The 26,509-nt window shown below is 34.7% G+C and overlaps 2 protein-coding genes across 8 annotated transcripts; one reads left to right on the top strand and one right to left on the bottom strand.

Annotated features, from left to right (window-relative positions):
* Positions 1 to 30: 30 nt before the first annotated feature.
* LOC126855488 (dmX-like protein 2) lies at positions 31 to 18,055 on the bottom strand. Of its 4 annotated transcripts, XM_050603173.1 has the most exons (32): positions 17,754 to 18,055; positions 17,038 to 17,235; positions 16,780 to 16,933; positions 16,432 to 16,530; positions 15,529 to 15,741; positions 15,313 to 15,448; positions 14,800 to 14,997; positions 14,535 to 14,713; positions 14,026 to 14,241; positions 13,789 to 13,942; positions 9,022 to 13,652; positions 8,635 to 8,949; positions 8,377 to 8,478; positions 8,125 to 8,313; positions 7,807 to 8,040; positions 7,564 to 7,701; positions 7,134 to 7,366; positions 6,879 to 7,060; positions 6,435 to 6,801; positions 6,130 to 6,363; positions 5,798 to 6,050; positions 5,498 to 5,702; positions 5,134 to 5,401; positions 4,822 to 4,995; positions 4,662 to 4,760; positions 3,108 to 3,194; positions 1,633 to 1,693; positions 1,295 to 1,503; positions 1,077 to 1,221; positions 758 to 975; positions 593 to 676; positions 31 to 531 (listed from the first exon to the last, which is right to left on the bottom strand). In XM_050603173.1, the coding sequence occupies exons 1-32, from the start codon at positions 17,838 to 17,840 to the stop codon at positions 415 to 417; spliced, it is 10,179 nt and encodes a 3,392-aa protein (XP_050459130.1). In that variant the 5' UTR covers positions 17,841 to 18,055; the 3' UTR covers positions 31 to 414. The 4 variants fall into 4 exon arrangements, with proteins under 4 accessions (XP_050459130.1, XP_050459131.1, XP_050459132.1 ...); XM_050603174.1 differs by lacking the exon at positions 3,108 to 3,194; XM_050603175.1 differs by lacking the exon at positions 16,432 to 16,530.
* Positions 18,056 to 20,331: 2,276 nt separating this feature from the next.
* LOC126855355 (uncharacterized) lies at positions 20,332 to 24,824 on the top strand. Of its 4 annotated transcripts, none has more exons than XM_050602935.1 (6): positions 20,368 to 20,472; positions 21,244 to 21,324; positions 21,422 to 21,662; positions 21,819 to 21,837; positions 22,677 to 22,781; positions 24,064 to 24,824. In XM_050602935.1, exons 3-6 carry the CDS (start codon positions 21,462 to 21,464, stop codon positions 24,108 to 24,110), a joined length of 372 nt encoding a protein of 123 aa, XP_050458892.1. In that variant the 5' UTR covers positions 20,368 to 20,472; positions 21,244 to 21,324; positions 21,422 to 21,461; the 3' UTR covers positions 24,111 to 24,824. The 4 variants fall into 4 exon arrangements, with proteins under 4 accessions (XP_050458891.1, XP_050458892.1, XP_050458889.1 ...); XM_050602933.1 differs by having other exon boundaries at positions 20,445 to 20,574; XM_050602934.1 differs by lacking the exon at positions 21,244 to 21,324 and having other exon boundaries at positions 20,332 to 20,472.
* The last annotated feature ends 1,685 nt before the right edge of the window (positions 24,825 to 26,509 follow it).

The raw sequence follows: 26,509 nt of genomic DNA, 5'->3' as shown, positions 1-26,509 counted from the left end.
TGTATATATATATATATATATATATATATATATATATATATATATATATATATATATTATGTATGTAAATAACATCCGTTTAGCTTATTAACACAACATACTAGTCATACTAGCCAACATACTATGCAAAGTAACATGTATTGTTACGTATTGTTTGCACAGTTTGTATGCAAAAGTAATATAGTATCATACAATCGCAATCAATGAATTGCATAAATTTTTCATAATGATTCGCCTTTCGTAAGTATGCATGGTGTGTATACACACACACACACATATATATATCTATATATGTATATATATATATATATATATATGTATGTATGTATGTATATATATAATTTATAAATATCGGTTCTTTCACATAATGTACTTACACGTAATCGTTTTCTCTCTTTCATCATCTTTTTAATCCTAATAAAGCGTTTGTATTACACAATCGCGTTCTGGCAGTTGACGAACTTTCATCGAACCATCTGCTCCGCATGAAAACAATCGACCCGCAGAGTCCACATGTAATTGGGTAACGCCCTAGATGACAAATGACTACATTATTATCCCTATTTTGCGATCAACTAAATTGATACAGTACCTGCCCTATATTTTTGAAGAAACTGGACCGTGGGTGTTCACCAGGAAATGAATAGAGAAGAGAATGGACGGTCAAACCCCATATCTGTGAGATTTATTATTATTCAATAAATGGAGTTGTATTTTAATAGAGAGAGTAGTGATCTGAAAAATAAGACTTGTTTACCTTAATATCACCATCACCTGCTCCGCTAACGAAAAATTCTTCGTGTGGATCAAGCGCTAAACATTTGATAGCTGATTCATGCGCTTGGAATCTATGTCTTTGTTGTCGTTGCCGTACGTCAAATATGTTGACATCGCCTTTCTTGCCGCCGCTAATCAACAGTTGATGCTGCGGTGCCAGAATCAACGCACTAGCTCCTTGTTCGTGACACATGAAACCTAACACAATAGAATCATGATTGCAAAAGAAATGTCAGAAGATATCTTATTATTCATTAAAGTGTAAGTAGAATCATTTTACGCATGATTATTATTCGTACCTTGTACGAGAGATTTGTTTTGTGGAAGTAACGTGTCCCATAGTGCTACATTCCGCCCTTCCGAACCATGGCCGGCGGTAGCCACGAGACTGCACGCACCGAGGAAGACAAAGTCTGAGGTAACTTTGCTATGACACTGATAGGTCTAAAATAGATTTCAACAATAAATAAGTAGTAATTTTAAAGTAATACTTTAAACGGAACGCAAAGATTCTTACAAAGAATGGTCGAGCCGTTCCTTCTCGACATGCCACTTGAAACAGACTCAGGTGGCCATCGGAATCGGCTACTCCGAATTTGTTACCATGTTGCGAAAATCGCACGCGGGTCACTTTGGCGAAAGTGCCGGGCGCTCTCGGAGTCGCGACTGCCGTCTGATGTCCCCATTCCCATAAAGATACAGAACCATCCTGAGATCCAGTCAAATCTGGCGTCATCACAAAAAGAAAACAGATACATTATATTATTTGTAAAATCTTCTATAATTTCTGCACAATCATGATAAGTACTTATATTGTTAGTCTCATGCGTGACAGATTATAATAAATATACTCACATAGCGGTAAGAGCGGATGAGAAGAGATTCTTCTGATGCCGTCAATTTTGTGCTTCAGGATCTGTCGGAATAAAGTACAAAGAATCCATTGAGTTTGCGAGATTAAAAATAAAGAGATTCGAAATAATATAAATGAGAATATATGATACATTTATATATTCCAGCAGAATTAAACTAATAATTTGATGAACACAATAATACGACAATATTAAAGGTATTTAACGCACATTTTTGGGTGTTGCATCAACGCAAAGTAGGTTTAATGGAATTGCATAATGGACATGTAGCATGCGTTTTAAACATTGCAGCAAGTTGTTGATTTTGCAAGTAGTATTCGGCTGCTTTTTGGTCCACTAGCTTGCAAAGTTCTAACGTTGATTTCTTGTGATTAGCGCGTTTGCAGATGTTGAATTAATGTGTAAACATATATATGAATGTGGTATGGTAATATTATATATACAATGAAACATTGATGGAGACATATCTAAATTTCACGCATTTTCGCACCGAGAATATATGAGAAAAGCATAATATCTAAAATTCGATACGATTATCGATTAACAATTAATCGACTTAAGTATAACTGATTTGAAAAAAATTAAACGATAATATAAGGTGGGTCCAAACATTCCGGCCAGACTTTGGGATTTTATAGGAAATTTAATTCTGAACAACAAATTTCCGATAAACATGAATTGAAAAGTGCTTCCTTAAAAAGTTAAGTTTTTTGTTTGGGCGATAACTTTTTAAGAAAGTATTTTTCGATCTATGTTTATAGAAAACTTTTTGTTCAGAATTAATTTTCCTATAAAATCTCAAAGTCTGGTCGAAATGTTTGGGCTCACTCTGTATATGCATTGAAATATTTTAATATTCAATTATTAATTTATTTATATTATCAATTATATGTAATTAACATTAAAATGTACATTTGATGTAATACTTGTGATAACAACAGTGAGTTTTAACCATCAGCTGTAAATATATAACGTCTATAAATAAATATAACGTAAATATAACGCCTAGAATCTAAGAGCAGATGAAACATCAGTCGTTAATTGAGAATATGATAATAGAATCTTATGAAACTTTCCTATTATACTATTGTTATACTGATGTTATACTGATAAGCAAAGAAAATCAATGCACTGTGCATGTTACTATGAGTTCTTAGACAAAACGATAATGGCTAATGTTTCTAAAAACAGGCCTTACGATTGAGCTGCAAGATCTTGTTGAGAAATTCAAAATACATCTGATTTGCAGTATACTTAAAAAATCTTTAAAAGTATGCAAATTTCAATAATTCTTCTTGATCTCAAATTTTTGTGATATAATTAAACTATATAAACTTTGTATACTAATATTTTTAGCATATTACAAATCAGACATATTTGCTTGTTACCCAAAAAAAGTTAAACATGAAATTTGCAGACTAGGATAGACTATAGGGTCTTGTTAGATGTAAATCTCACCGGCTTTAACAAGTGTTTGCTCCTATCGGCAACAAATTGACAGAAACGCAGGTCGTGGGAGCCAGGAAAAGCAGGCATCCCCTTCATCTGAGCGAGCGAATGAGCCGCCAGTTCAGTGACGCAGACCGAGTTAGATGTTAGGCAAGCATTGAACAAGCAACATTGTCTCCATCACCACTTTTGTGCTACCCTATCCCAATACACATTCACAGATTGCAAGGCTTGTTTGGCGATATGTATCTCTTTTGTTTTCATATAACAATTAAAAGGAAAAAAAATTCCATATATAATAAAATTGCTCTACAATTTGATTAATTGGCATTATAAGTACAACTTTAAAAAAAGCAAAGAAATAATCATTGTGTACAAATTATTAATAAACTTTCTCAATTTTAGACACATATATGATAAATTTGTTTTTCCTGCATTTATTGCATAAAACGAACAAGCCTTGCGAATCCAGCCATATCCTGATACGTGAGACACAGTGCATTTTTGTCTCAATATATATCATGCAATGAATGTAAAATTTATAGTCATAATCACACATCTTTTTTTCTTTGGTGCAAGATACTACTACTCGCGTCAATCTGCATGTAAATGCACAAGTATTGTCTAATAATATCATTATTTTCGTATATCAAAAATGAAAAACAGAAAAATATTATTACAAAAGACGCGTTGTCTAGTGACAAAGTGATGTCAAACAGACAAATATACAATGTATATGCAAGGACTTGGTACACATGTACGATGATTCTTAGAAGATTCTTGGAATATTCCAGGTGGGCAGCACATTTCCTACTTAAGTCGACATCCTTGCTCTATTACAAGCTTATTAAAAATTCCTTATATAATCGCCTATCAAGAAATTCCTGTTGCCAGATACTTATAAGTTACTTAGGATTTGTATATTAATTTTGAAAATACTGCAAATATATACTCTTATTTATAACAAGTCAAGCTCTCTACATGTAAATTAATTAATGGATCGGCAATCTCTTGCGCGATAATGATTAATTGGATATTTTTCACACTCACGCACGCACATATATATTAAATAATCTACATTGTGAGATATATATGTAGTGAATACAATTACACTCAAAACAAAAGTAAATTCTGTGAATAAAAAAAAAAAAATAAAATAAAATTCATCTTACTTAGCCTTGGAATTGACTCAACATTCAAAAATTACATGTCAAACAATAAATATAGCACAAATATATAGATAAGAAATTGAAAAGTTAATTGAATGCTTTATATAAATTAATTCGAATTATATTTACAAGAGAGAGAGAGAGAGAGAGAGATTCAAATGCTTCATCTTTGGTTTCTTTTATTACATATAATTAAGATTATATCACAAGCTCTTTAAAATATTTCATTAATTTTTGGAAAAAAAAAAGATTATCTTTTAATTTATATACCATCTTATCTTTTTTGTAAGATATATATTATTTGCATCGAAAAAGCAAAGAAAGTCTTGATTGAATAGAAATAATGCAACATTATTTAATATGTAAATTATGATGTAATAAAAAAAAAACTCACCACACTCGCGCCACGTCCACTCTGACTGGCTATACCTGAATGAGGCTGGGGACTGTTCGTTTGAGGACTTTGTGCCAGTAAAGGACGATCTGCTGCTGTCTGCAAATAATGTGTAAATATACATAAAATACAAAATTTATTGTTGTGTTTTAAATCGTACCTGTATAACTAAAAAACTGGTTGGCTGTACAGGCTCCGGATCGGGCTGCTTAGTCAAATTGATAATATCGAATTCGCATTCATCTTCTAACCACGATGGAAGTTCTAGGAGTAAGGAAATGTTCATTTCTTGCACTTCCCGAGGCGTAGCAAGAGCCATTAAACCTGGATTTACCTATGTACGATCACAATTGCATATTAATGTATATCCCTCTTATCTAAATAAGATATTACATATTCGAAGCAATCCGCACATTTATTTAAAAGTTTCATTAAAAAAACATAACACTTAAAATAAGATTTAAAAGAAGACCTGATTAAGACAGAAGGCACTGATGCTATCTTGCTCCTTATGAATGATTCTGACTGGTTCCGGCAAGCTTGTAGTGCCACTATCGCTACCTTTATCTTCTCCAGTTCCACGATGTACACTATCAACAACTGATTGATTATTTTCAAGTATTGTTGACAGGGATCTTCGTTTCCCAAATATTGCGCGAATGAAAATATCCTGAACCAATTCTTGTCTAACTAAGTAACACCATAGACGATTAGTAGGCGCTGCGGACGCCAATTTTGTACTGAAATCATTTAAAATATCTTTCTGTTTAATATCCCTTTCTCTTGTCTAAATTTTTAATTTATAATTAATAAAAAATTTTTTCTCGTGTACTCACTTAAAGGGAGTATTTCCTTTCTCCAATAACGATCGATACTTATGAATAGCTGGTTTTCCAGGCGTAGGAGAAGGATCCGGCGCACATCCAGGTATATAAGTCGCTGATGGTGGGCCTCTAAGTTCCAACTCTTCGCGCAAAGAGTCTTGCCATTGTGCAACAACGCCCAATGTACCATGGATTAGCGGACTACTTACAGGTAATTCTGAAATAATGTATCATTTCATTAATACCGTTATCGTGTTAATTCAATAATTATCAATTCAAGATATTATTTAAAAGATGTTGCTTTTTATGTACCTTGCATTTCTATGCCGGCGACGGTCAAAAAATCCTGCAATTGCTGTTGCAGTATTTTAACTATTGCTAATCTCATTATGCTCCAACTGTATGAATTAGAATTACTATGCTCAGTATTATCCTTTGGTTTGTTCTTTGGCTTCGAACTCGTGTCGAATACATCTTCTTCGTCGTCTGTAGAATCTAAGTCGGACACCGCGGAATCAGAAGAATCATAATCAATTTCTTCCGCATATTCAGTCTCTATGCGTGGCTGAAAAAATAAAATACAGTTATAATTGTATAATAGCAAAATAAATGTAGAAATAGAGAAATAACGATATTACATATACCTTCATGAGAAAATAAGAAATCATGCTCATTTGCGGTGAGACAAATTGTTCTCTATATGTAGGTTTATCTTCTTTCATATTTGGCTGTTGACCCGTAAATTGTCCTAACAATTTCATATTTAGCTTGACGCGTTGTTTCGTCAACGACGTCATGGTATTCCACATTCCGCTGGCGGTACTTTGGATCTCGCTCGTTACACTATCGGTTCGCTCGACGCTATTCGTGTTACCGCCCTTGCAAAGAGACACAAAAAAATATAAAACTAATATTTGTGAAACGCACATCGCACTAAGATCAATCATACCTGGCTACTAGTAGTACTCGCTACACGCAACAGCTTTTTAACTCCACCGCCAAAAAGACAAGACCATGTGTTATTATCAAAGTGGTGTCCAACTAATCTGTACAAAATGTGACTGTCACAACTCGACAGAGCGTACATAAAAAGGCTCATGTACGTTGCCACAAAAGCTTCGCAGAGCAAAATATTTAGCTTCGGAGTGTCCTCGTCTTTTTCTCGAGCAAGCAACGCACGTAAATTTGTTACACCTGGCCACTTGGCAGGCGAGGTAGTAATGCATACACCGTCATCCGTCGAATAACGTCGATGATACCTATTTGAAGCTACCAAGTGACCACCCGAGGTTTCTACTTCTGCGACCGCTGGAAAACTGAAACATAATTAACGTAAAAATATCTGATCTTTTTTTAAGATATTCCATACAATAATTAATCATGAAAAATATACCTCTCTGGGTGGTGATGCTTCATAACGAACGTGTCCGAATCACAAAGTGATTGATAGATACAAGCGCTAAGTGCCACTGCTAAATCTCTCATAATGAATACTTCACAGTAATGTGTATTTCTGTTAGGCATTGGCGGATTTCGTAGCTCTACCAATGTTTGCAGCATGTCATGTGCGAGAGACTGCAAGAAATAGCGTAGCGTTATATTAATAGAAATAAATTAAAAGGAAAATAGTATAGAAATATTGATGAACCTGCAGATGTCGAACTGGGTCAGCTACAACAGTTTTATTGCAGGCAACGCTGGCACTTAATAAAGGTAACGTAGTGGGGAAAGGAAGGGGACTGAGCAATTGCTGTTGAGTCTTTTCCTGTTGCAATTCTTGCAATAAAAGTACCAATTCCATTCTTACCGATGCTAGACCGCCACCCGATGCACCGTGCAACGAACAATACGATAATAATGTTCTCAACAATGTTTCATTGGCTGAAAATTATAGGACATTTATCGCATTTTTTTTTATATTGCCTTATTTTTTAATGTAATATTAAATGTAAGATTACATTATTTAATGTAATATACATTTTTTTAAATGCAATATATTAATTTTGCAAAAAGTTTGTTAGAGTCTTTTTAATTAAAGTAATTAATTAAATAATCAAAATAAAATTAATTTAACCTACCTTTTAGCCATTTCTTTCGTTTCACAGCTCTCTGTACTTTAGCCTCAAAATCTAACTTCTCCGCTACTAGTATTTGATGTAAAGTCGGTTGCTCACCAGGTTTGTACGGCGGTACATCATCAACCATACCGCCTTCGTCTGAAAGTTATTCTTCTATTAGAATCAATTTTCCGTAATTTTCAAAACTGTAGTCAATATCATTCATACAACAGTAATGTGCATACAAAATAAATGAAAAATTACATTCTGTGACGTTATTTACATCCCCATCCGCATTAGTACTGTAGCTGCACAACTGCCTCAATGCATCTACTTCACGTTCCAGCCACACATATAATTGATATCGTAGTTGACCTCCGTCTACTTCAAAACCAGTCGCTAATGTGGACAATTCCTCCATCAAGATTTTCAGGCAAGCTACGAATTTTAATTGTTGCGCCATAATATCCAATTGACCAGCTGATTTTGGCTCCTCTTCTAAAATACATAATATTTTAATTAATAATCAACGTAAAAATTAGTAGTTTCTATTTCTAATAGGAAGAAGATAAGCTCTCTTACTGTTATCAATCTCTAAGTTATCTGGCTCTTTCTTATCAAATTTCATGCTCATGGGAGGGCTATCAACATCTTCACCCTCATCCGCATCATCATCATCCCAGTTCAATTCTAATTTATCCTCCTCTACACGCCTGGTACTCTGAGACCAATCAAGTGACTGTGTACTCCAATCCAAAGAAGCAGCAGTTTCTGAAAACAATATTTTTCTTTTATAATTAAGAATTCTTAACATATTTTATGCGAATAACATACCTTTATTATTGCTTACTCCATTCAATTCATTTCCCCAATTAATAATGCCAGTATCTATTTGAGTATCTTGAGCTCTAGACTTGCTTGGACTATTTAATAAGCCTATTGAGAGAAGAATGGTAACAATTTCAATTTATCAATTTATCAATTGTCAATATATAATATTTATTATATTTATATTATATATTATATTATATTTATATTTTATATTATATTTATATTTATATTATTTATTTATATTATATTATATTTACTTACTTGGAGAGTCTTCACCATTTGTTTCCATAACTTTATTAGGTAGTTTGGACAAAACTTCAAGAGCAAGAGCTGGACAACCAGCTTTGAAATGTGCATGTGCTGTTGTAAAATACAGTTGCCTCTCCAATGGTGTGATGGTATCTTCCAACATTAACTGTTTGTCTGGTTGACTCTTTGTTTCTGTACCATAACTGAATCCTGAGATCACTACCGAATGTCCTTTCTTGTTATCTTGTGCAGTGGACGCAATATACTGTCTAATTAATAATGGATGTGTACGAAGATAAACATAAAAATTGAAGACATTTGGATTTGCTGAAATAAGGGAATATGATATTATTCTAAGAGTTATTTTATATATAAAAATGTACAAATATATGAGTTTACCTGTCGTTCCCTCTGGTTTATCAGATTCATCATTATACTGTGGATGCATATGACCAACATTGGTCAGAAGTAAAGTATTGAGAGAACCGGAGTAATCCTTCAAGAGCCACAAAGCCATGCTACGCAAGAAAGGATCTGGATGCACTCTACTCATATCCTGATTTTGTCCATCTTTGTCACAACCCAGAATCTCTTCATATAGCAATCTTCTCATATTGGGAGATGATGTATCGTTCTCGTAAAGTCTGGCTATTACCATCGCGAGTTGAATATCATTTAGTTTATTTAGACATACATCAATGGCGTCTTTCAATGCACCGGCCAGTAAAAAGAACGCGGCCGCGTGTTCAAATCGTTGCTTCCCAAGTAAAGCAAAAGCATTCTTTAGTGCCGCCTTTCGCCATCGATCTTCGGCAAAATTATTCGAGAAAAAACTAGTCATTCGTTCGTCCCGCTTGTTTCTAAATAGACCCCACACTAGATTTTTCTTCTTATTCGCTAAGTAATAAATAGCTGCGTCTAAAGGATCTTGATTAAGTTGAAAAGCGGCCTTCGCTATTTTATCCACGCATTTCTTAAGCACCGTGTTGCTCCTAATCCACCAGCCTACGCCGAGCTCTTTCAGCACGGACCATTTTGGTTGACCTTTTGCATAAGACGGTATCAATCCTAGCAGCTCCTCCTCGGATTCGGAATGAAATGCCCACACGAGATTATTCGATGAGACGCCCTGTTTCTGAAATTGCGCTCGTTGTACCAACGGTAAGCAACGTATTAGATAATTATAATGCTTCATTGCGAGAAGGAATCTGAGGCCGCAGTCATCCAGCGAGTCAGTGGATATGATTTCGCCATCCGGAATACCTGTTAAATTCTCTTTAGCGATCGCATTCTTAGCTGCGTCAATTGCGAATCTTTCTGCAAAGTCGACATTACACGTCGATACGGTATCCGCCAGAGCGAGCAGATGCATCTGATCTAAACTGGACAATCCCGGCAGATGAGTGTGGGTCAGGAGACGCGACAGCAATCTTCCTTGTCTAGGACCAAAGTGAGATATTCCTTGTCTCTCTGGCACTGAGGCTCGTCGATCCTTTTGCCGCGAACATTCATAATCTTCCTCCAACATATCGTCCAACGATTCTCCTTCATCTAGATTGCTATCAAATAATTCGTTGTAATCATGCTTGTCTTCATTCTGCTGATGCGGTATATTGTTTTCTTTGTCAGCCAATAACAGAGTCCACAATGGCAAGGGTGAGATAGATGTGATCTCCGCGTAGTCCAGTGTCAATTCTTCTGGTATCTGCGTGGTCGAACCTCTCGGTTCCAACGGAGACGTCGTGCCTACATAACTCACCGACATTGTCCTTGACCGCGACCAATTGCGTTGTTTTACAAGATTCTCGTCATCGGCCCGCAGGGAGCATGAACTGCCTATACATCGCACTAAATGCGCCAATATAGCCTTTACCCATCTAATTTTGCCCGAGTTCAACAGTTCCATCAACTGCTTAGGATGATATTGCGGTAAAACTGGACAAGCTATCCTCGACGCCTCGAACAGTCCGTAATCCGGCATATAATCAAAACTCAAGTTCTCATTTTGAATACCGCGCTTCTTCTTCGCATCTAACATCGTTAGATTGATGCTGCTGACGCGCGACAAATGCGGCATGGAGGACACATTCGCCAATCGTCTCTGGGATGTCTCATGCGCCAACGTGCGTAGATCCTCGTCACGCAGATTTCGACTCGCCTGAAATTCATCGGACTCCTGATGCTGCAGATTCGAATGGAAGCAGTCATTCCTCGGATTTGGCTTCCATTGCGAATACACGTGCATCTCGGAATCCATGCCGACAACCAGAATGCCATCCCGTACCCAAGATATTTGCATAGGTAATGGCGGCAGACCATCTGCCGTTGTTAATTCGATCTTGCGCAATTTCATCCATCGAATTTCATCGACAAACTGCGGTTGCGCCAGCGACGAAGTTTTTCGTAATATCGGCCTGTTATTGCTCTGGGATTCTTTCATCGCTTTCATATTAGCCTGCGCCAAATCCGAACACACTGGTGTGAATAGCATAATTTTAGAACCAACACCAACGGTTAGAATATGCGAACCATCCTCTTTCGACACCCAATCGAGTTGCACTAGATGCTTTTGTGTGAGCGGGCATGTATTGCCATTCTCTATGATCGACTTTCGTAAAGATTGCAAGGTACTGAACGACGGAACCGCTAATAGGCCAGCAGTCGACTTCGTGGAATCGCCGTTTTCCCCATTTCTCGAAGATCTTATATCCTCATGACTAAGAGTCTGCAATACCTGAGTGAGCCGTTGCTTCTTCTGCAAAAATCTACTGTCGTACAAATAACTAAGATCCAAATGCTGATCCACTGGTATTCGCGGCAGATGAATATTCTTCAGATGAATCGTATCTTCCAAAATCCATTCGCTGCCTCCTGTGCTTTCGCACTCATATATAGCAACGCAGAGATTCACGTAACGCGAATCCGGATCATTCTTCGTAGGACGCGTAAATGACTTTCCATACTTGTAGGCACAAGCAATGCGTCCGCTATAAGCCGCACTTATGTTCAATGGTTGACCAGTGATGTCAATAGTCGATTCCTGATCCTTTCTGATCATCTCCCACTCACACCACTCATAATCGAGTTTGTCGTCTGACTTCTTCGTCACTTTGCACTTCCAAAAACGTACGGTGCTGTCGCTGCAGGCCGTTACAATGATATATGGCGCAAAGCACGCAGGATATATTGAGGAACTACTTAAATGTCCCGCCGCGGGTGCAGCATGAATCACCTCCACTCCGTCGGGCAATGGCAATTCCTGCGTGCAAACCTTTGTGGTAGTAATAAGAACATGGCTATTCTGATGGCGACGAGGCAAGAACGTCGAATCTAAATCGGCCTGACTTTCGCGACGACTTCGATTGCCACCGGTTTGACTGGCTCTGCGCGATCGTCTACCTTCCGCGTGGCTTAATCTGCCGGATGTGCCCTCATCATCTTCGTCTTGTACCAGATGAGAATCTGGCACGTACATCATTGAACCTGACAGGCCGGTGGTTTCCGGTTGCGATGCTATCACTAATCGCCACATATGTACGGTAGTGCCTTGTTGCGTTCGTTCAAGAACTACTATGTAGAACGGTTCTTCAAAGATCGCTGATTGTTGCAAATCCACCATAGCGTCTAATGTAGATTCCATGAGTCCTAGATCATTGCTAGACATGTCAACACCGGGCTGCTTCTCATCGCTTCTCTCACCCGTGATCAGTTGTTCCTGAAAGACATGAAGAAACTGCGTGTTCTGCCAATCGTGAGTGGCATCGGCAATAGCATCTAGTTGTATAACACATCCCGGTCTCGCAGTTGATTGTTGAGATACTATTTTTATTCTATCGTGAATCGAATGCCTGATACCATCGTCCGACGACATATCTGTCGAGAGGCTAGCCATGGAATCCATCATTCGGCTCCTTCTCTCGCTGATCGACACTTCCGCCAGTAATGTTCTGGCATCGATGACAGCTTGATAGACTCTCAGACATTCTCCATCGCTAGCCACAAAACACGCACTGGGAGAATTGGATAGATTGCCTAGCGTTGTGCTCGGCAATAGTGTCGGTATCCAAGCTACATTACTGAATGCAGATATCTCGGGTGAATTAATACGCGCTAATTCGGAAACTCCACCGCTTTTCGATAAGGGTCCTACAGCATCTACTCGCCATAATATCAGTTCGCTGCAAAAGCCGGTAGGCGACATGATGTCCTTATTCTTGGAGGTGTCGTGCTTACCATTAATGTTTTCATTAGATTCCACCGATTGTGTACCAGAAAATTCGGGTATATTATGATGAGAAGTTGTCACAAGTAAAGGTAAGACGGGATGGCACGTGATATCGTTTACACGAAAGCGGTGTCCGGAAGCTCTACATGCGTGTCCTATGCTTAATACTTGCGAAAATTTTGTTTTATCTGCAAAGGTCAACTGCCATAAATTTAAAGTACCATTCGAGTGCTTCGATACCATAGAAACAATCGGACTAGGATGAGCCAATAAATCTGCTTCGTGTCCATTTTTATTACTCTCCGCATTATTGTCGACTTTCGTTTGATTTTGATCTGTAGTTTCTATATTTTTCAATAACTCTTGACCCGTTTTCGAGGTTAAAGTGGATTGCTCTTCATCTTGCTCTATAAGACTAGGTAAAGGCGTCGCAACTTCGCTGGGTTCGCTTGGTTTTGTCGATGATTTTGCAACTTCACGAATGTTTAATAACGGTCCACCAGTATTGTGAGAATACATTGACACATTGTGACTCATTGTTGATGCGTCGCCGAGAGGAAATGCGTTCGGAATACGAGTGGAAAAAGAAATCTGCGCCTGTCGGAAAGATCCAGGGTGATACTCATCCAACCATTCGATATGCCAAATCAAAAAGCTTCCGTCTATTGGATGTATTGAGAATAGCAAGTCTGGATTATGATGCCAATCGCGCAGCAATGTTTCTATCTTTGTATCTAATGAATCTGGCGCATGATTCATGGTAGATGTTGCATCTGTCGCTATCGAATTAATGGAAGTTGTATTGCTGTAACAAAAAATTGGAACATATTAAAAATTTTATATCTAAATATAAATTTTTCATGTAAATAAAATTATTAATTTTATAAAAAACAAAATGTGATGTAACATATAAACAAAAGAAAAGGATTTTGAAAAATTACCTAAGACTCGGATGAGAGTGTACACTGTGCGCCAAACTGTGATGAGATGAAGTAGTATGTGTAGTATGATGTTCATCACTACTATGATCTTCTTGACTCATTGATCGACCACCAACGGCTGGCTTCTGAACCGTTTGCAGTCGAATTCCCTTTTCTGAAAAGAACATTGTTATTATTAATGGCAATTATATATAGCAATATTTTTTAGACAACATACAGAATAAATTCAATGCTTACTTGATGTACATTCATCTTCAGAATCATGTTCTACATGTTCAGCATGTTCTTGATGCTGTAAGCCTTCCTCTTTTTCCACTACTTTACGGGTCAATTCTTGCAATATGTTTTCGGCTTGCATGGTGAAATGCATTTCTTTGTTATTTAGCCAATGTAAGATAAAATTCGGTTCTCTTTCGGGATCTCCGGTAATTAGGCTTGGTACTAGCGGTATATCTATAACATTAACGTATACTATCCACTGACGATTACCAATATTTCAATAATATTCAAAACAATATTACATAAAAATATTAATGTTAAATTTTAATATTAAATTGTAATTTTAGAATGTAATATTAATAATCCTATTTTAATAATCCTATTTTAATTAATAATAAATAAAATTAATAATTGTAATAAAAATTGCATAATATTTCATTAAATATTGTATATATAATATAAAATAAAAAAAAAATAAAAAATTTCTAGATATTCTATACGATATGTAATAAACATCAATACTATACCAGTTTCTGCATTGATACTGGCTGCCAAATGGAAATGCATTCCTGGATAATGACCAGAAGTTTGATAATTATTATGAAAATCATGTACAGAATAAGTAGATGGAAGTGTTGGTAAAGTCGGCGCTGTATGACCAGCCTGATGTTGTTGTTTAGCATGTCGCCGAATATGAAAACATGTTCTATAAACAGAACATTTTATATATTATCATTATTTTATTTTACGATAAATATATTTCTATATAAATAAAATATGTTTCTTATATACTTCATATGTTTCAGCCGTTGCATAAATCGATGTTTATGCATATTATGATGACGATGTTTGCCATGATGACCATGTCTATCAGAGCCTTCAAATTGACTCATATTAGCGAGACCTTCAATATCAGGCGGTATCGTTTCTGTCCATACTCGACAAATGTTATCGCGACACGAGGTGACCAACATATTAGATACAGAACCTCTGGTTTATGATAAAAGAAAAATTATTGAGAAAATGTTTCTTACATTGTTTATATATAAAAATAAATTGTTGATCCTTTTTGTTATAAAAGGATTAACATTTTAATTATAATAACATTTTAATAATTTTTTAGCCAACTTAAAATAATTCATACATTTTAATTTACTCTAGAATGCAATAAACATATTTCTGTCTATTTTTTGCAGATAAATAATACAATATTTTTAAAAATAGAATGTTTTATTGTCTCATATCGCAGCTTTTAATTCAATTTCACTTTCGCAAAAGCATCGAAAAGTTTCATATGCTACTTACTTTGGCATATATTTACTTGTCTTGCGCCAAGAGAGATGTGTTACAGCGCGTGGATGCGCAACATAAACAAAACTAAAATTGTCACTTCCCATGGATTGAGAAAAATTTGTATGATCTATGCTTTTTGTCGGAAAAACTACAAGCAAAAAACAAACTCTCTAATAATAACCACTTATAAATATGGCAGGTTCATCATCATTAAATATAAATACATACATTGCTTGTTTTCGAACCATATTTTCACCAATCTATCATTCATTCCCGTTGTTGCAAATAAAGTACCATCAGGGCTAAAACTCATAAGATGGACTGGTGTAGCAGTACGACATTTCCATACACAATTCCATCCACCTGGATCATTTGCAGCCAATGTATCCCCAGGTCCAGGACTCTCAGCTTCTCCTCCAATTGAGAATGTCACCACGCCAGCTGTTAAAAAGTAAATGTATGTATTAATGTGTACTAAAGTTGTTTCTCACAACAAGATGCACATATCTGGAATATAGATAAAAAAGCTTAACATTTATAGTGTGTTTAATATCTTAATAATAAAAACTAAATATAAGATATATAAAAATAAAATGTTTTTTGAATTATATTGAATTATATTTTATTATCCATTTCTATAAAATCATATTATCAAATGTATTTTAGAATAATGGTATGTATTCATATTGTGCAACAACATGTGCATATAAATTAAAGTATTAAAAATAGTAAGCATAAGATTGAATATATGAGCATTTTAATTAAAGCATATTGGTCCTTGTCTATGTTTGCAACTATATATATATATATATATATATATATATATATATATATATATATATATAAAACAAAATTAAATTTCCAATTGCAATGTAACATAAGTTGCAAAAGCTCTTATTTTGATAATTATAGTGCAAAAGTAACTTCGTTAAACATAGCTTATTTTAAAAGAGTAATTCTGGTCATGTTTCTTGGCAAAATGCATTTTTTTCAATTCTCTAATTCTCATTTCAGTTAAACATGCAAATGACTAATTTTCATTAAAAAATATTGATGCAGTACAATGGCAGAAAAAAGCTATATGTTAACATGCCAACACTGTATGTTCATTCTCAAAAAGAATGAACTCACGATCCTGAGAAGTATTTGCCATAACATTATGATTGTTTCCAGTTGTGCCAACTTCTTCTGTTTGTAATGTTTTTGGCTTTGTAGTTATAGGTAATATTGCTGTATCAAATAACAACATAATAATACAAATATTTAAAAATATTAATAAAACATTAAATATTTAGAAGAGATTTAGAATATCTATCTTTTTATTTATTTTTATGTCATGCAAATTAAATCAGACTTTCATCATAGAATATACTAACGTTTTTCTTTAACACAAATTGTGAATTATTTTACATAATTATATAAATATTTTTTAAATATGTATTATATTGAAACAAATAATCAATGAGAAAATAGACTTACTTTGTTCTTCTTGAAATGGCATGATATTTTGATGCCATAATTGTAACAATTCGCCACCTGTTAATAATCTTGTTCCTTCTAAATTCCATGATAAAGAAGTAATGTTCGATTCTGTTTGCAGACTTCCTGTTTGAACCCATCTATATTCTAATTGCTATAAAAAAAAAATTTAATAAAACTGTTTTAAACATCTCTCCTTACATTTATATAAATATATATTTAAAACTATGTAAAATAGAAAGATATATTAATACAAACATGTGAACAAGTGCTGTGTATAAGCGGTGTTGGCTCAAAAATGCACACTTGATTTTCATACGCTGCAGCAATTTTTCCTGTATCTGTACTACAGTCCAAACAACTGATTCTAATATAATTGTGTACAGCTCCAGGAATTATTTGAACTCGTTCAAAATTGTTGGCCAAAATCACAATATTGCAACCAGCTGCATATGCCTAAGTAAAATAAATGGATTGTATCTAATTTAAATTTGTCTAAAATAAATCTAAACAATTTTCAATTTTCTATGTTTTTGCAAACTATTTTCGTACATTGTCATACTTTCATCATATCAAATCTTGATTTTGCCTTGCAATATAACATATCATCAGTATTCTCATCGATAAAAAATCAAATTCTTAATAAGATTTCATTGCAAAACAGAAAAAATCGACAACTAAATTCACGATACGTCAGTTGAAAATATATAAGATAAAGATGTAACATATATAGTGCATGACAAGTATATGACGTTCCATCGAAGGAAATTGTCAATTTGAAGAAGATGCGAACGGAGACATCTTCATACGCCTAATCAAAGTGTCATTTGATCAGCTGACTTCCATAACGCAAGAGTACATATTTTTTGTCGTAGTTTTCGATCGCTTACGAAATACCGTATGACATCGGCCGCGAAGAGGCCTAAGGCTAATCACGAGATATGCATCGATGACTGTCACTGAAATAAACTCACGGTGAAAGAGATTCCCTCGACGGAGCCAACAGCGTAACAGCGATCGCCCGCATTGCAGGCGCCGCTCAGTATCTGATGACAATTCATGTTCGCGTGATTACGTGCGAGACATTAGATCATTGTTCGACGAAAGAATCGACCACTCTCACGAATGTGCCAAACGAACCCTCTATTAATTATGCTGACGTTGATAAGGCGCCACTCAGCTCGACTCGATTCGGATGCTCAGCTCTACCCTCAGAGATGCGTCTCAGTCTCAGATTGACACGACACGATGATCGGACGACCGCCGTGCGGCCATCTTTAAATCGATCTTTTCGCGATGCGTTCGAAAATTTTAACCTATTGTAGCGTTGATCAGTTGACCAATCAGGGACAAGACGAACAAAGATTTCTTTGTTCTGATTGGTCAATTAAAAGCTAGTCTTTCCCGCGAATTTCTGAACGCACTCTTGCAAGGATATTTCTTAGCATGTAATAGCAGACTAATTAATTAAAGGCTGCTCTTTTCGGAGCAATCGTGTCCTTGCGATCCATGATAGCCGCGCGCGCATATCGCGTATCGATGCCGAGAATGCTATCGAGATGAAATTCTCACGTTGATAGATAAAAAAGATGTGTGGATTTGATAGATTAATATATGTACAGATTATAATATTGAAAATTATAATAGCTTTTCTTTTTATTTACTATACTTTTTTTCTTTCGCACGTTTCTCTCATTGTATTATAGCTTGCTGAAAAATGAATCTTAATTGTTTTTAAAGACAATTAAATATAACACAGATTGTAATAAGAAACACTAATTTCATGTTCTTTAAATTTGCCTAGTGTTCAGAATAATATCAAATTATAATAATAATTTTAAAATAAAAATAATTAGTGATATATTAGAAAATAATAATGGAAGGAAAAAATTAGTCTTGAAGCAAAGCTATTACATAGATATTTTTTTTTAAAAACGCTTTCGCTTTGAACACGAGACAGGTAAACAATATGCGAGCAACCTCGTTATCTTATAATAATACAATATGTAATACATATATTGTACATCATTAGAACATGTCTCCATATGTACGTAAGGAAACAAAACAAAACAAGAAAAAAATGCATGTTAGCCGTAATCGTGCGACAGGTTCCTCGAGGAAAAAATTATTTAACATGCATTCATATTGATCCTTTGTTATTAAGCGCGTGCTATATTTAGCAATGTCTTCCCGAACCGTCCTTCTCACTTAAGCCGAAGTATATTCAAAGTGCGAGATATATACATATATCAACGTATACGTATGTACTTATCATTAAAATGTGTCTCAATTATAAGCCTGATTCGATTGCAAAAAACGTCAAATTTGATTGCTCTGTGTAATTCATGGAAGAGAAAGAAATCATCGTGTACCTAAATTAGCATGAAGCAACGCGATTGCTTACTCTCTCTTTTAAGAAACCAACACTTGGTTCTGTACGTGTCATTAATTGCGACCAGTTGATACCAATTACAAAATATACGTTGACACACACATATATACGCACACGCACATCGTGTTTTTAATTATATAACCGAATGGAATGCGTAAAAAATATTACTATAACTTGCATTGAGGCATTATATAGATTTTACGTTATACAGACTTTATGTTTTATATGAAAAATTGTATGAGGAATAAAATAAAAATAGTTGCATCTATTAATAATAATGTTGATATGTGATTCATGTCACAGTAATACACAGGTATCTGATAACTATTTCGAAAGGTTCAAAATTAATAAATATTTTATGCATTAAACTTTAACGTAATCTTATATTTCGCTGATTGTTCACTTTTGAAAGAAAAAAATGTTCAAACATATTATATACCATATTAAAAAACTTGAATGATAAAAACATATTCGTCATGCAATACGCATTAAAATAAAAGTTAATAAACAGAGTTAATTTTTACAATTTTTCATATATAACTATTTGTGATAAATTTACATAGATATGTATTCATATTTTCACATAAAAAGAAATTTGAAAAAATTGCAAAACTCCATTCTTTTCCATAGATTAAGAATTTATAGCATTACAAGATAAATACCCATCGATATTGTTTCTCGGATCTAATTCATTTTTCGAAATCTGTCAAGTAAATAATGATCAGCATCTGCGATAACTCGCATTATACATGTACAGTGAAATCCTGCTTTTTATTCTAGTTTGGATTGATAGAGATAGCACGTGTCTAAATCTATAAAATAAAAAATGACAATAAATACGAAGATGTACATATTTGCATGTGTATACATATGCGTGGGTCAGTGCATGCACGTGTATATATATATTCGCCCACATAGATAAGAGAGTGTATAGAAGCACAGATATAAAAACCTAATAATTCTCTCTCTCTCTCTACATGCCCCCGACGCATGCTCCGTTTCGGGATCTGGCTGGGGTGATATCCAGTCGGGTAAAAGAGCTTCGTCTGATAGTGCCTGTTTTGCGTCGATCATTACCTGGCGGAGCGCGACCCGTCGAAGACGCTGCTGAGCAAAAAGATGAGGGGTTCTTTGCCCTTTCATCGTTTAAGTTTTCGTCGGTTCGTTTCTCGGCGTCTTGAATACTGAAGACACCTCTTTGTCGAGCCAGATCCATGTCCGTAAAGCGAGAAGAAATTTATTGGATCCGGGGTCAGAGGTTCGACCGGCTTGGCTCGGGTTAGCTCAGTGGCCAGATCCAGGTACTTTTATCAGCGATTAAACGGCAGTCGGCCTTGACTGCGGCGCCGGCCTTGGACATCGGTGACCACGTCATCGTCGGCATCCCCGGGATACACGCGCGTGTACGTAGAGACGATTGTTCGGTATCAGTGTACGTGTGTTGAAACAATACACACCACCTGTGGCATATATCCGTCATCGTCGTTGTCGTTGTATTTACGTTGGTGCCTGCAATTACGTGTCACATTCAACAATCGGGATCTTTCTCATCTCGCGATATTTTTGAGAAATAGACTGACATCGAGATTGAAACCGATATAATATCTCGGTGAATTTGATCGACGCGGATATTGCGACGGATTAAATATATAACAGTTTACAACATAAGTATATGAGAAAATCATGAATTGCAATACGTCACAAAAAAAGCAACTTTTATTATTTTATAAACACTCTTATATTAAAAGTAAAAGAAAAACTCTGTAAGAATTTATCTTGTCTTAAAGAATCATATAATCTCAGCTCAATTTACTTTTATTTTGAAATAAAAATGTGATTTGATTATTAATAACATCTTTATGTGCCTTTATTAAATCGAAAGCACCGAAATTATATCCTGGTTCTAAGTCTCGTTTTCACCGTTCATCACCGATAATATATGCGCGAAAGACTCGAATGCATGAAGGGTCGATCGCGGGAATCTTGACAAATTAATATCAAGCCGGTGATCACAGAGAGAAAAAAAGAGATAATTCAGTCTAAAATTACCGAGTACATTCGTATCATTCTAGGTCATACGCAGCGCGTGCATTTCTCACGAGTTCTTATTAAATAATCTCCTAGAATATATCTCATTATGTGAATTTTTAAAGGTAATTAAATATGATGTTACTTAAATTAAAAAGGAAATTCCGCTATCAATTTGCGCATAAGATTTTTTTGACCGAAAATATAATTTTAATTGTAAAGGGCTAGAGACAAAAACTGTCATCGTTGATGATACTTGTTGATGACCGATCGAACATCCATATCGTTCCACACTACATGCAACATGGATGAACACGAGAAAAACCTGATGACGGGGACGTTGGAACAGAGGAAAGAGGCTTTCAAGGAAGACGAGGAGCTCATGAGGGAAACGACGAAATTTATTAGCGAAGTGATAGAGACCGCCGCTACGGAAGCCTCGAAAAGAAAAGCTCAGTCGGAGGTAATGTGCGAACTCGCGAGCTATTAAAATAGAAAAGTTTTATAGCACAAGTGTACAAGCTAAAAGGCGAACGCGCCATTAACGCGACCAGCTTCTACTATCAAAATATATCGAGCGCGAAGATTGGGCCTACAATACTTGCTCTTTGTGTTTCAGGGAGCTGATACAGGCGAAGGTAAGTAAAAATTGATCTTCAATATATTCGATTCGTTCACGAGACTCAAATATCTCATTTTTACGAGGCTGAAATATTCTTGATTGACTCGCGTCGGATATAACGAAGAAAAAAGAAGGCGGTAAATATTATTCTCAAGAAGAGAAGGTAGGCAAAAAGCTAATAAAAAGAGATGGTTTGATAAGCGCGTAGATTATTAGATTGTTAGATAGACGTGTAAAAATAATGAAAAAGATTTATAGATATTAATAAATATATAGAAAAAATATATAGAGATAATAAAATGAACGTAAATTGACTAGATAGATGCATTATTTAAATTGGTGAGTAGAAATATATTCACATTTATGTAATATCTCTGCCGTTGCATAGATGAGATGGAAAAATATATAAAGAATAAATTATATCATGTAAATAAAATATATCAAAAATATATCAAGTATATCAAAGTTATCACATATAAAAAATTGATATATTACGAGATATTAAGTTTTTATTACCAGTTACAAAATATTAATTAAATTTATAATATTAATATTATATCCATTTCAAAGGAATGCCGATAATCTACTCATGAAAAAGATGATTTCGACCAAAAGAATTTGTTGGTCGTAATATTTACTAAACAATTTTTTTCTTACTTTTCTCCTATTTCTTACTTCTCTTTTGTATTTTCTCCTATCATCAATAAAAACAACAGAGATATTTTAGATCGTCAAGTTGGGTGAAACACCCTATAGAGCTACTTACAAAGTAGAACGACGTATAATTATAATTATCTTTCAAGATTGATATTTATAACATGCTGACTATATGTATGCGCGCGTGTGTGTGTACAGGTAGTAGATTGAAGGGTGGCGATACCATAGCTGGCTGGAACAACCGAGCGCGTGGATTCTGCAATCGTATTCTGAATGCCCTTTGCCCATGCTTCACCAATCATGGTAAATCGTAGAGCGATTCCACACGTAGTGTATGCGCCGCAACACGCTACAAACTCTCTTTATAAACAAGTAGTTTTGCATAGCGCATTTACATCGTTCATATCGCTTCACCATTCAATTAGATTGCAGACATCCTCCTACCATATCATCTACAGATGCAGACCGAGAACGAATCGACAACATCGATCGATTGTCCGATCAATTTCGAGAGCCGATGTTTATGAATGATTGTTTTTATCGCTTCGCCTTCGATTAGCGAAGTTTTTATAACCGTGTTGGGCATTATTTCTCATCTGAAACGATAGCCGTCGAACCATTCGTTATTAATCAAACTCTTTGATAAATCATTCAACATTCATACGCATTTACATTTCGATATCACGATGTATATAAATACTTACACAGGACAGAATCATCATCAGAAGCGTTCGCCAAAGTGATCTTGTCGCAAAGTCGCGTGACACGCATCTTTTATGCAAGATTGTGTGACTATCAATTCATCGAATGACATAGCATTTAGATTTTATTCACATCTGGACTTGTTCACAAATCAGTCAACAGATCCATAAACAATCCGGCATGTTTTGTCAATGAGCAATAAATGCAACTGGAAACGGTAGCTTGTATAATAGATCGTCTGAAAATAATTAGAAATTTATTAGAAAAAATTTATTACCACAGTTAAATGTAAAAATTTATATATATTTTGGATATTCTTAATCCACAATATCACTTTTAACTGAGTTTTTTCACTCTCGTTTTACAATTAAAGATTAACAGTATCAAGAGACTGAGACAACTTTTATCATAATTTAATTAATTCTTTCTTTAACATTTTAGAGTAAGAAATGAAGAAGGTTAAACTATAATAAAATTCACTCAAATCAATTTGTGGACCAAAAACATCATCATATATCTTGCAGATTTATTTTTTTTTTTTTGATATCCTTAGATTTTTGAATCGAATTAAATTAATAAAAAATAGCACATAAAAACATAAAAAAACAGAAAAAATACAATTGCAGCTTTTACATTAGTCAAGTTATTATTTATGCTTATTGTTAGATAAATAAAATGGCGATGAAGAGAATAATGCTTCATTTTTTAACATAAGCGAGTTCACCGTTTTCAGAGTGCATGCTAATTGTGCATCCCGAATTTGTAAAAATGGACATGATGTAGCAATGATCTTTGTGTGGGCACCACTCTTGCATGTTAAGAACATTAGAGGATGTAGCAAGAGAGCGATGCACACAATGGATATGTTATTCTTTTCCTTTAGAACTGTTCGGCTGGACTCCGTACCGGTATCGCTTCACACGACCTTAACCGTTCGATGACCTCCGGATTTCCCGTACCGCCGTACGGGAAATGATGCAATTGATGCAAATTAACAATTAGAACTAGGATTAAGTTCTTTCCATTGTCAATTCAGATCTTTCGCGCATTGCGCGTCTTTCGTACGCAGGCCACAACTGAAGACATCTGTCATATCTATCTATAAAAAAAAAAATATATATATATATAAGAGACTTTCTAAATCTCGATGGCTGATAGGATACCGTCGTGTAGACATTAATCGTGCATGAACACGAGAACTGTGTTACAAATGTATAAATCTGATGTTTCATCGACATATGCTCGAATTAAGTTTTCAAATGTCGCGTGAGAAAGACAAGAGGTAAATCTGCTGCTTCGGCTGCTGTGCAATCGAATGCAAAAAAATCTACATAAGTGTTCAATGGAAAAAATAATTGTGTAATTAAGCGACTCGCGTGTGTACTTCATTTTGAAGTAAACTGCAACGCCTTGTTGAGCAATTTGATCGAACATGGCAATAGTTGGTCTCTTATTTGATTCAAAATATATGTCATTTTAATTATTATGCTTTTCAATTCTACAAATATCTCAAATGAGTAGCCAGGTGGTAATATCATGTGACTGATATAGTTCCTCTCTTGTATATTTTTCGCAATATTAAATTTATTTTCAAACATATATAAAAAAATTTCATACATATATATATATATATATATATATATATATATATATATATCACACATATATATATATATATATATATATATATAAAGAAATTAATTAATATTAATCTTTCAAGCATTTAAATTTTTCTTTGTCCTAGTTATGATAATGTGTGCATATAAGCTCTAGTTTTCTATATTAAATAATAAAGTTGAAGAATTAAACATTTATAAATGACATAGAATATGTGTGGACAGTTAAAAAGAGATGAGATATATAAATATATTACATCACTTTTCAAAGTTTATGGAATAAATAATCTTGATCTTTCAAATATCTAAAAAATTATATCATTCCCGTTATACATATTTTGATTTATCGATTAATGATTCAACATATCTAAAAAGTACGACGCAATTTTTAATTAATTCAGCTTCAGAAAAGAATATTTAACTGGTTACATCTGTTTAAGTTTAAAGACACCAAACACAGCAATAATGCATGTGAATATAGCTAGAAAATTTGTGTAATAAATGCTATATACTTTACGTGTTTATATGTCATAGAATGTCAACAAGAAGATTAATCGAACATATGGCATATTATCATAATTTGGTAAATATTAGTTTTGTCTTGAAATTTACGAAGAGAATACGGTTGAAGATAAGCAATAGCAGCGCTATTAATGATATACACTTGTTAAGCACAAGAGAAACAGATCGATACCGTTGGTATGGGATTATCAACAACGTACATGTCGATTATCAGATCGAATGCAGATGAGTGATGTCATTATATTTATTTTATTCCTAAATCTGTAAAATTGTCAAAGAGATTATTCAGTTAAAAATCACGTTATAATAGAAGAATTAATCGGTTACGAGAATGAATTTCAATAATCGACGTTTCAAAAAGCGCTGTGTATTATCCGTACTCACATTGAATGTACCTGTGTTTATCAACATTGTATAACTTGTTAGAGATTTAATTGTATAGTCATCGTTACACAGGATATTCTGAAAAGAACACAGTGTTATAATGAATATTCGGAATAAAGCTTGAAATTGAATTTTCCTTAATAAAGAATTATGCAAATTTGCATTTATATGAGAGATAGAATTGTATGACAAAATTTATGTGACAATATGATAAGAGTCTATGTCTTTTTTTAGAGTATCCTGGTATGCAAATCTTTCTGCGCATTGAAAGAGGGTCAGCACAAATTGCACGGGTCGCGTAGTTCTCGGCTTCTATGTAACGTGCACTACTACTATCGCATATGTTTGGTATAAACTGACGATGACTGTATCTCAATGTTAAAACGTCGACGCCGAAAGGGTGCCGGAAAGAAAATCAATATATGCGGTTTTGGCTATGAATCGCCATTGCTGAGAGCATGTGTGCGCCTACATACCATTTCGCTGGCGAAATTAAGGGAAAAAAAGCGCACCAGTCACCAAATGTTTGGGCGCCTTTGCCTTTCCTTCTTAATTGTTCATCTGTATGTGCATATCTGAATTTATATTCATAGTGTGCAAGAGGCATGCTAGGAGGTTGCGAGGTCCAAACATATTTTAATTTCGTGCACACATATACATATATATATATATATATATATATATATATATATATATATATATACACAACATACATACACACACACATATGTGTATACAAACCCATTTTAGCAATAGGCTGTCCCTGATGATAATTTGCTGAATGTTCTCGTTCGCGTATTTCTGCAA

Source organism: Cataglyphis hispanica, chromosome 16 (assembly GCF_021464435.1).
Source record: "Cataglyphis hispanica isolate Lineage 1 chromosome 16, ULB_Chis1_1.0, whole genome shotgun sequence".
Lineage (NCBI taxonomy): Eukaryota > Metazoa > Arthropoda > Insecta > Hymenoptera > Formicidae > Cataglyphis > Cataglyphis hispanica.
The sequence above is the reverse complement of the archived record's forward strand: the minus strand, read 5'-3'. Positions and strand labels throughout refer to the sequence as shown.

Excerpts from the sequence above, each read along its gene's own strand:
- LOC126855488 (XM_050603173.1), bottom strand. The coding sequence starts at position 17,840 with ATGAATTGTCATCAGATACTGAGCGGCGCCTGCAATGCGGGCGATCGC. Across the intron at positions 14,242-14,534 it reads CAGTATCAATGCAGAAACTG|ATATACCGCTAGTACCAAGC; the intron begins GTATAGTATTGA and ends TTAATGTTATAG. Across the intron at positions 1,504-1,632 it reads TCATCCGCTCTTACCGCTAT|ATTTGACTGGATCTCAGGAT; the intron begins GTGAGTATATTT and ends TGATGACGCCAG.
- LOC126855355 (XM_050602934.1), top strand. The coding sequence starts at position 21,462 with ATGACCGATCGAACATCCATATCGTTCCACACTACATGCAACATGGAT. Across the intron at positions 22,782-24,063 it reads CCCATGCTTCACCAATCATG|AACTGTTCGGCTGGACTCCG; the intron begins GTAAATCGTAGA and ends CTTTTCCTTTAG.